This window comes from Leptodactylus fuscus, chromosome 5 (genome assembly GCF_031893055.1).
Source record: "Leptodactylus fuscus isolate aLepFus1 chromosome 5, aLepFus1.hap2, whole genome shotgun sequence".
Taxonomy (NCBI): Eukaryota; Metazoa; Chordata; class Amphibia; order Anura; family Leptodactylidae; genus Leptodactylus; species Leptodactylus fuscus.
This window is the reverse complement of record NC_134269.1, coordinates 221751176-221763387: the sequence shown is the minus strand read 5'-3', so window position 1 is coordinate 221763387 and position 12212 is coordinate 221751176. Positions and strand designations below refer to the sequence as shown.

General features: G+C 39.0%; 2 protein-coding genes across 2 annotated transcripts in view; one reads left to right on the top strand and one right to left on the bottom strand.

Moving 5' to 3' along the window:
* GOLT1B (golgi transport 1B) overlaps positions 1–12212 on the top strand; it is a 266853-nt gene that overhangs the window by 6734 nt on the left and 247907 nt on the right. The window lies entirely within an intron of this gene.
* Positions 4122–12212, bottom strand: part of ABCC9 (ATP binding cassette subfamily C member 9) — a 78716-nt gene continuing 70625 nt past the window's right edge. The window contains 3 exon segments of the mRNA XM_075275510.1: positions 4122–4349; positions 4705–4924; positions 5187–5286. Of these exon segments, the coding sequence (XP_075131611.1) occupies positions 4122–4349; positions 4705–4924; positions 5187–5286 (548 nt within the window).

Below are 12212 nucleotides of genomic sequence, written 5' to 3'. Positions count from 1 at the left end.
ACAAGGAGTTTATTCACCCGGGTTCCAAAGACCACAGGAGGGTGGCGGATGATCATAGATCTTCGGTTCTTCACACTCTTCATAAAGGGAAAGCCATTCAGGATGGAGTCCATAGACTCAGTAACCAACTTTCTATTGTGCGACGAGGTCATGGTTACCCTGGACCTGAAGGATGCCTACTTACATATTCCCATCTTCCTGCCACACAGGAAGTATCTACGCATAGCCGTTCTTATGACCGGTCACAGAGAGCATCTTCAATTCCCTACTCTGCCATTCGGCATATCGTCAGCCCCGTTCGTGTTCACCAAGATGGTCGCACCAGTTACCGCCACCCTCAGACTGCAAGGCCTCTTCGTGGTTCCCTACCTCGACGACTGCCTTTTAAAAGCTCAGTCTACTTCAATTCTCCATCACCACCTCCGGACAGCCATCTCCTTCCTCCAGGAGTTGGGTTGGCTGATCAATTGGGAGAAGTCAGAAATAGTGCCATCCACCCGGAAGAAATTCCTAGAGTTTATTCTGGATTCCCAGAGCATGCAGATTTTCCTATCCCGTCCAAGGTGAGCGGAAATAGAAGCTTCGGTGCAGGGCCTTCTCAGGACTCGGTGGGTCACCATCCGCACCGCCATGCGGGTCCTAGGCCTAATGTTGTCTTCAGCCAAGACGGTCCCTTGGGCTTGATGACATTTGCGTCCCCTTCAGATGGAAGTGTTGAGAGCCTGGAACGGATCTCCACAGGGACTGCACAGGAAGATCTGCCTTTCTCCCGTTACCCGTCTTTCCCTCAGATGGTGGAGACACCTGAAAGACGGAAGGTCCTCGGTCCAACCTCGTTGGACCCTGTTGACAACAGATGCATCCCATACGGGATGGGGAGCCCACCTAGACGGCGGCACCATCCTCGGTCTGTGGAGGAATCCGGAGGTAGGAACCTCCAACCTAAAGGAGCTAAAAGCAGTTTTTCTGGCACTGAAGTACTTCGCCCCTTTTCTCAAAAGGAGGTCAGTCAAGGTCTGGTCAGACAACATGACGACGGTAATATACTTGAACAAGCAAGGCGGCACCAGGGTTCCAGCCCTACTGAGAGAGGCGAACTTGATCTTCACGTGGGCAGAGAAGAATCTGTCCCACCTATCCGCTGTTCACATCAAGGGCTCCCTGAACATAGTAGCGGATCAGTTGAGTCGGGGTATCCCTGTATCAGGAGAATGGTCTCTCAATCAAGACATATTCCAACAGATTGTCCAAGCATGGGGCCTTCCAGACGTCGACCTCATGGCAACCCGACTCAACGCCAAGGTGGAAACCTTCTGCTCTCTGTACCAGGAGGACAATGCCTTGGCAGTGGATGCCCTGTCCATCCCATGGAGGTTCAGGCTGGTATACATCTTCCCTCCAGTTTCCATCATACCCAAGGTATTGATGAAAATCAGACAAGTCTCGGGAATTGCCACAATCCCGTTCTGGCCGAAAAGGACTTGGTTTGCCCAGCTCATGTGGATGAGTCAAGGCAGGTATTGGAGGCTTCCCCCCCTCCCAGATCTGGTGACACAAGGAGAGCTGAGACACCACGATCTGAGGAGATTCAATCTGACAGCCTGGAGGTTGACCAGTCCCTATTAAGGAATAGAGGACTGTCTCAAGGCGTCCTAAGGACTTTAGCCAGCGCCAACTCTACCAATAAGAATTACCGTAGGGTCGGTAATATTTTCCAGGCCTGGTGCACGGATCACGAAGTGGACTCCTCCGATCCCCTGTGAGGGCGATCCTGGATTTCCTTCAGGACGACCTAGACAGAGGGCTTGCAGCTTCTACCCTGAAGGTACATGTGGTCGCTCTGTCCGCCTATCTGGGGAGGCGGTTGTCTCAAGATCCTTTAGTGAGCACCTTTATCAAAGGGGCAACTAGGCTGAGACCAGCAGTATCTGCTCCTGTCCACCAATGGGACCTCATCATGGTCCTAACGGCACTTTGTGTTGCTCTATTCGAACCCCTGGAGGAGGTGGATCTAAAGTGGCTGACCTATAAGGTGTCTTTTCTCCTCGCTATCACCTCGGCAAAAAGAGTAGGGGAGCTTCAAGCACTCTCATCGGAAACTCCTTACATTGCCTTCTTTGAAGACCGTGTTCAGTTGAGATTTCTGCCAGGGTTCAGGCCTAAGGTTTCTTCTAGGGCAAATGTGTGTCAGCTCATTTGCCTGCCAACCTTTTTTTTCCAGTACCCACTTCCCCTGAAGAGGAGAAGTGGCATACCCTAGATTTAGTCCGGAACCTGCAGATTCATCTTCAGCGCATGCGCGCTTTCAGGAGATCTGAGAATTTGTTAATAAATTATGTAGGTGGCCATAAAGGCCACAAGGCTTCTAAAGCAACCATCTCCCGCTGGGTGAAGGAAGCAATCAAGTTGGCTTTTGTAAATCAGAACTTACCTCCGCCCACTGTCCTAAGGGCCCACTCAACACGGGCAGTATCGACCTCTTGGGCGGAAGTCAAGGCTCTTGCCTTGGATCAGATTTGTGCAGCAGCATCCTGGTCTTCAGAATCGACTTTTGTAAAGCACTGCCGACTTGATCAGTACGTCTCAGAAGCTACTGCCTTCGGGCGCACTGTATTACATTCTGCTTGTGTTTAATGTCCCACCCACATGGGGATTACTCGGTATTTCCCCACATTGTGCCGCTGGGACGGACGACAGGGAACGAGGGATTATGTAGATAATCTTGTTTCCCTTAGTCCTAACAGCGGCACAAGGATTCCCCCCCCCCCCCCCCATGGTTGTTTATTTGAAATGTATGTATTATTACTTTGATATTGACACGCGGGGGGAGGTATCTGTGCCCTCTTAAAGGGACGAGCCATGTGAAATTAATACTTGGCTAATTGAAATTCCGCCTGTCCTACCAGCACACAGGGGCACGAAATACCCCACATTGTGCCGCTGTTAGGACTAAGGGAAACAAGATTATCTACATAATCCCTCGTTGTCTTGCGCTTTTCTTATATTCTCTCTCTGTCTTGTTCTGCGTCTGGCGGTGATGAGTCCTTCGGGGTTAGGTCATGTGACGTATCACCAGTGAGGAACCAACGATGACAGATGAGGTTTGGGACACCAGGAAGGACTTGACCTAACCCATTTGTCCGAGCCACAGCAAGGCCTCCGCTTCTATCGTACAATCTGACGAGGATTCAGGATCAGACAGGAAAATCGTTCTTCATCTGAGGATTCTGACACAGTGAAAACACTTTTTCCTCTGGAGAAAATTCAGAGATGATTTAAGTCCATCGTGTCTGGCGAAAATGCTGTTGTCCTCGGGGAACCCTCTAGTTCCACCTCTAGGGGGTGTCGGGCCTTCAAAGTTGATGACATGCTTAAAGGAGCTATGTCCATTGAATGGCCACCCCCAGAGAAGTCTGGCCTGTTATCCGAGAGGTTCAAGACACTTCCCGATGTCTAAGACCAGTTGGGACTTGGGGTCCTCTTCCTAAGGTGGCCATGGCGAACACTTGTACCCTCTAAGGATGGGTCTGACCTATAGGATTCCATGGATCGCTGGCAGAGTGTTCCTTAAGGAAAACGTATTCGGCTTCCTCTGAACAGTGCTCGTTGGATATGGATACTAAGTGGTCGGCAGAAAGCTCCGACCTCTCCATTAAAAAGAGATCCCCGAAGGAATTACTGCCCTTGGTAATCTCAATGAAGCCTCTCCACCAGGTGAAGTGGCTGCCCGGCGCCCCCTATGGTACGGCAGGAGATCGGTAACTTATGGGCAGACTAGCGGACAAAAGAAAGTCCCTTCATGGACGGCATACGTCGGCACAGAGGAGAGTTGTCTCCAAGAGATGACACATGGACGTTCCAGGTTACAAAGAGCGAGCCCCAACCGTCCCGTGACAACTGGAAAGTCCTCCAGCAGATGTCTATTACCTTCTCCCTCCTCCAAGACATGAAATTCCCGTGGAGAATGCTTTGCCTTATTTCTAGATTTCTAAGGTTAAACCTTTCTATTTCTAACAGATTTCTGGATCTCGGAGATGGTTCCGGTTACGGCTGGGACTTTCTTTAGGACAGATTTATACGGGTCACTCACTTCCCTGCTGTCTCAGAAGGCTCCGGAATCCTCAATACTGGAGGAGATCACAGCTTAGAGGAGATCCCTCTGCAACATCCAGGGTCTGGGATTTATTCTCCAGTCTTCCAGGTTCCGAATCCCACAGGAGATGAAAAGAAAGGAAGATAACAGACCTGTGATACCCCGAGAGCGCCATCACAAAAGGAAAATTCTGCATGGAGATATCATGGCCGCTCTGGACCTCCATGTCTCTGTAGTTCCTGCTCTCAGGAAATATCTAAGCAGTGGTCATAGAGAGTTGGCGAGGACACCTCCAATTTACCGCACCTCCATGTTGGGATAACGTCAGCACCCAACGTATTCACCAATGTGGGATCCACCCACTCTGAGAGTCCAGGGGATCACGACTGTTCCTTATCTGGATGACCGGCTATATTGGGCCTACTGCACCGCAGTACGATTTCTCCAACAGTTGGGTTGGATTATATATTGGTAAAAGTCTCAAATCTCTGCAGCAACCCCGAAGACGTTTCTAGGCCTAATGAGAGAAATAATCAAGGCGACAAAAGTCCTCCTGGTTCCTTGGCCAATCGCCATCAGGACAGGCAGGAAAGATTTGGGACTGATGTCACTGGCTGCAGGCGGTGCCTTGGGCAATATGACGTCTTTGTCCCCTGCAGAGAGAAGTTCTGTCGGCCTAGAAGCATCAGCGGTCTGCACAGAAGTCTTGTCCTGTCTCGGGAAGCTGATTGTCCGTCAAGTGGTGGATTCTGATGAGACGGAAAGTCCACGTTGCAGCTTCGCCGGACTCTGTTGACCACAGCTGCCTCACTCACAGGTTGGGAATCCCACCTAAGCAACATTCCAACCTAAGGGTCTTAGAATTTCCTCGAGAAAATGTCGCCAATTGGAGAGACCTCCGAGCGGTGCGTTTGACACGACTTCACTTTGCTGTTCAGTTAAGAGACAAGACAATCCGAGTGAGATCAGACAATATGACAATCGTCCTTTACTTGAACGAACAGGGAGGAACTCGCTCACAACCCCTTCTAAGCAAAGTGGGGAAGATCTGGAGTTGGGTAGAGAAGAACCTGCACCCATCCATCTGCCGTACATATCCGAGAGTCGCTGAAGATGGTGGTGGAGCAGATCAGTCGTGACTTCACTGTCCAGGGGAATGGTCTCTCCATCCAGAGGTCCTTCAAGCAATCGCCCTGAAATGGGGAATCCAGAGCTAGACCTGATGGCAACCCAACTCCATGCCAAGGTAGAGAAGTTCTGCTCTCTATACAAGGAGGACAATTCCTTATCTTTGGATGCCCTGTCCATCCCTTAGAGGCTCAAGCAGACATACGTATTCCCTACAGCCTCCATGATACAGAGGGCATTGATGATGATCGGACAGGACCAAGTCTCTGTAATCACCGTCATTCTACTCTGGCCCAGCAGAGCTTGGTTTTCTCTTCTCATAAAGATGACTCCTGGGGTATATTTGAGGCTTCCCCCGATTCAGAACCTGTGTCCCAGAGGCCCGGGCTCTGCCAGAATCTGAAATCCTACAATCTGACAGCCTCGAGGTTGACCAGTCCTTATTACAATCTAATGGACTCTCGGGAACCATCGTAAGTGCTCTCTCACTAGAGTAGAGTCTACGAGTGAGAACTGAGCCCGGAGTGGGAACATCTCCAGGACATCATGCCAAGGAAAGCTCTGATCCTGCCAGAGATTCTGGAATTCCTTCAGGACGGCTTGGGCAAACGCCTTAGTCCTTCCACTTTGAAGGGTCAGGTTGCAGCCTTGTCTGTCGGCTTAGGTCAGCGGTTTTCTATAACCCCGCTGGTTACAAGGTTCATCCAGGATCAGACCGCTCCTTACCACTCAGTTCCCCAATGGGATTTGTCTACAGTTTTGAAGTGGTCACGGAATTCCCACACGGAGAGGATGATGGTAAATTTCTTACATTAAAAGCAATGTTTCTATTGGCCGTAAGATCAGATAAGAGAGTCTGAGAAGGTCAGGCTTTATCTTTCATGTAACCTCACATATCCTTCCTTCTTCAAAGGGTTTCTTCTAGTCAGATCCCCAGTAATGTGCTGCTGGTGGGACGGAAGGGAAGTGTAGAGTATGGTGGATATCGGTTCTCCCTTAGTCCCAATAGCAGCACAAGGCCCCAACTCTGTTATGTATTTGTTTATATAACTACGCGTTGGGAGTTTAGTACTTCTTTATATTGAGAAGGGGGAGGGGTTAATGTTTAACCATTTAATGGCTTATTAAAAATTCCATTCTCTCCTACAAGCAAAAAAGGGAAAAAATACCCCAATACTAATACTCCAATACCAATGTGCTGCTGATGGGACAAAGAGATAAAATATTACCATTATAATCTACACTACTGCTCCCTATGTACAAGAATATAACTACTATAATACTACCTCCTATGTACAAGAATAACTACTATAATACTACTCCTATGTACAAGAATATAACTACTATAATACTACTCCTATGTACAAGAATATAACTACTATAATACTACTCCTATGTATAAGAATATAACTACTATAATACTACTCCTATGTACAAGAATATAACTACTATAATACTACTCCTATGTATAAGAATATAACTACTATAATACTACCTCCTATGTACAAGAATATAACTACTATAATACTGCTCCTATGTACAAGAATACAACTACTATAATACTACTCCTATGTACAAGAATATAACTACTATAATACTACTCCTAGGTACAAGAATATAACTACTATAATACTACTCCTATGTACAAGAATATACCTACTATAATACTACTCCTATGTACAAGAATATAACTACTATAATATTACTCCTATGTACAAGAATATAACTACTATAATACTGCTCCTATGTACAAGAATACAACTACTATAATACTACTCCTATGTACAAGAATATAACTACTATAATACTACTCCTAGGTACAAGAATATAACTACTATAATACTACTCCTATGTATAAGAATATAACTACTATAATACTACTCCTATGTACAAGAATATAACTACTATAATACTACTCCTATGTACAAGAATATAACTACTATAATACTACCCCTATGTACAAGAATATAACTACTATAATATTACTCCTATGTACAAGAATATAACTACTATAATACTGCTCCTATGTACAAGAATACAACTACTATAATACTGCTCCTATGTACAAGAATATAACTACTATAATACTACTCCTATGTACAAGAATATAACTACTATAATACTACTCCTATGTACAAGAATATAACTACTATAATACTACCTCCTATGTACAAGAATATAACTACTATAATACTACCTCCTATCTACAAGAGTATAACTACTATAATACTACTCCTATGTACAAGAATATAACTACTATAATACTACTCCTATGTACAAGAATATAACTACTATAATACTACTCCTATGTACAAGAATATAACTACTATAATACTACTCCTATGTACAAGAATATAACTACTATAATACTACCTCCTATGTACAAGAATATAACTACTATAATACTACCTCCTATGTACAAGAATATAACTACTATAATACTACTCCTATCTACAAGAATATAACTACTATAATACTACTCCTATGTACAAGAATATAACTACAATAATACTACTCCTATGTACAAGAATATAACTACTATAATACTACTCCTATGTACAGGAATATAACTACTATAATACTACTCCTATGTACAGGAATATAACTACTATAATACTACTCCTATGTACAAGAATATAACTACTATAATACTACTCCTATGTACAAGAATATAACTACTATAATACTACTCCTATGTACAAGAATATAACTACTATAATACTACCTCCTATGTACAAGAATATAACTACTATAATACTACACCTATGTACAAGAATATAACTACTATAATACTACTCCTATGTACAGGAATATAACTACTATAATACTACTCCTATGTACAAGAATATAACTACTATAATACTACTCCTATGTACAAGGATATAACTACTATAATACTACCTCCTATGTACAAGAATATAACTACTATAATACTGCTCCTATGTACAAGAAAATAACTACTATAATACTGCTCCTATGTACAAGAATATAACTACTATAATACTACCGCCTATGTACAAGAATATAACTACTATAATACTACTCCTATATACAAGAATATAACTACTATAATACTGCTCCTATGTACAAGAATATAACTACTATAATACTACTCCTATGTACAAGAATATAACTACTATAATACTACCTCCTATCTACAAGAGTATAACTACTATAATACTACTCCTATGTACAAGAATATAACTACTATAATACTACTCCTATGTACAAGAATATAACTACTATAATACTACTCCTATGTACAAGAATATAACTACTATAATACTACTCCTATGTACAAGAATATAACTACTATAATACTACCTCCTATGTACAAGAATATAACTACTATAATACTACTCCTATCTACAAGAATATAACTACTATAATACTACTCCTATGTACAAGAATATAACTACAATAATACTACTCCTATGTACAAGAATATAACTACTATAATACTACTCCTATGTACAGGAATATAACTACTATAATACTACTCCTATGTACAGGAATATAACTACTATAATACTACTCCTATGTACAAGAATATAACTACTATAATACTACTCCTATGTACAAGAATATAACTACTATAATACTACTCCTATGTACAAGAATATAACTACTATAATACTACCTCCTATGTACAAGAATATAACTACTATAATACTACACCTATGTACAAGAATATAACTACTATAATACTACTCCTATGTACAGGAATATAACTACTATAATACTACTCCTATGTACAAGAATATAACTACTATAATACTACTCCTATGTACAAGGATATAACTACTATAATACTACCTCCTATGTACAAGAATATAACTACTATAATACTGCTCCTATGTACAAGAAAATAACTACTATAATACTGCTCCTATGTACAAGAATATAACTACTATAATACTACCGCCTATGTACAAGAATATAACTACTATAATACTACTCCTATATACAAGAATATAACTACTATAATACTGCTCCTATGTACAAGAATATAACTACTATAATACTACTCCTATGTACAAGAATATAACTACTATAATACTACCGCCTATGTACAAGAATATAACTACTATAATACTGCTCCCTATGTACAAGAATATAACTACTATAATACTGCTCCTATGTACAAGAATATAACTACTATAATACTGCTCCTATGTACAAGAATATAACTACTATAATACTACTCTTATGTACAAGAATATAACTACTATAATACTACCTCCTATGTACAAGAATATAACTACTATAATACTACTCCTATGTACAAGAATATAACTACTATAATACTGCTCCTATGTACAAGAATATAACTACTATAATACTGCTCCTATGTACAAGAATATAACTACTATAATACTACCTCCTATGTACAAGAATATAACTACTATAATACTGCTCCTATGTACAAGAATATAACTACTATAATACTACCTCCTATGTACAAGAATATAACTACTATAATACTGCTCCTATGTACAAGAATATAACTACTATAATACTACTCCTATGTACAGGAATATAACTACTATAATACTGCTCCTATGTACAAGAATATAACTACTATAATACTACTCCTATGTATAAGAATATAACTACTATAATACTACTCCTATGTACAAGAATATAACTACTATAATACTACTCCTATGTACAAGAATATAACTACTATAATACTACTCCTATGTACAAGGATATAACTACTATAATACTGCTCCTATGTACAAGAATACAACTACTATAATACTGCTCCTATGTACAAGAATATAACTACTATAATACTGCTCCTATGTACAAGAATATAACTACTATAATACTACTCCTATGTACAAGAATATAACTACTATAATACTACTCCTATGTACAAGAATATAACTACTATAATACTACTCCTATATACAAGAATATAACTACTATAATACTACTCCTATGTACAAGGATATAACTACTATAATACTGCTCCTATGTACAAGAATATAACTACTATAATACTACTCCTATATACAAGAATATAACTACTATAATACTACTCCTATGTACAAGGATATAACTACTATAATACTGCTCCTATGTACAAGAATATAACTACTATAATACTACTCCTATGTACAAGAATATAACTACTATAATACTGCTCCTATGTACAAGAATATAACTACTATAATACTACTCCTATGTACAAGAATATAACTACTATAATACTACTCCTATGTACAAGAATATAACTACTATAATACTGCTCCTATGTACAAGGATATAACTACTATAATACTGCTCCTATGTACAAGAATATAACTACTATAATACTACCTCCTATGTACAAGAATATAACTACTATAATACTGCTCCTATGTACAAGAATATAACTACTATAATACTACTCCTATGTACAGGAATATAACTACTATAATACTACTACTATGTACATGAATATAACTACTATAATACTACTCCTATGTACAAGAATATAACTACTATAATACTACTCCTATATACAAGAATATAACTACTATAATACTGCTCCTATGTACAAGAATATAACTACTATAATACTGCTCCTATGTATAAGAATATAACTACTATAATACTACTCCTATGTACAAGAATATAACTACTATAATACTACTCCTATGTACAAGAATATAACTACTATAATACTACTCCTATGTACAGGAATATAACTACTATAATACTACTCCTATGTACAGGAATATAACTACTATAATACTGCTCCTATGTACAAGAATATAACTACTATAATACTGCTCCTATGTATAAGAATATAACTACTATAATACTACCTCCTATGTACAAGAATATAACTACTATAATACTACCTCCTATGTACAAGAATATAACTACTATAATACTACTCCTATGTACAAGAATATAACTACTATAATACTACCTCCTATGTACAAGAATATAACTACTATAATACTACCTCCTATGTACAAGAATATAACTACTATAATACTACTATGTACAAGAATATAACTACTATAATACTACTCCTATGTACAAGAATATAACTACTATAATACTACTCCTATGTACAAGAATATAACTACTATAATACTACTCCTATGTACAAGAATATAACTACTATAATACTACTCCTATGTACAAGAATATATCTACTATAATACTACCTCCTATGTACAAAAATATAACTACTATAATACTACTCCTATGTACAAGAATATAACTACTATAATACTGCTCCTATATACAAGAATATAACTACTATAATACTACTCCTATGTACAAGAATATAACTACTATAATACTACCTCCTATGTACAAGAATATAACTACTATAATACTACTCCTATGTACAAGAATATAACTACTATAATACTACTCCTATGTACAAGAATATAACTACTATAATACTGCTCCTATATACAAGAATATAACTACTATAATACTACTCCTATGTACAAGAATATAACTACTATAATACTACTCCTATATACAAGAATATAACTACTATAATACTACTCCTATGCACAAGAATATAACTACTATAATACTACTCCTATGTACAAGAATATAACTACTATAATACTACTGCTATGTACAAGAATATAACTACTATAATACTACTCCTATGTACAAGAATATAACTACTATAATACTACTCCTATGTACAAGAATATAACTACTATAATACTACTGCTATGCACAAGAATATAACTACTATAATACTACTCCTATGTACAAGAATATAACTACTATAATACTACTCCTATGTACAAGAATATAACTACTATAATACTGCTCCTATGTACAAGAATATAACTACTATAATACTACTCCTATGTACAAGAATATAACTACTATAATACTACCTCCTATGTACAAGAATATAACTACTATAATACTGCTCCTATGTACAAGAATATAACTACTATAATACTACTCCTATGTACAGGAATATAACTACTATAATACTGCTCCTATGTACAAG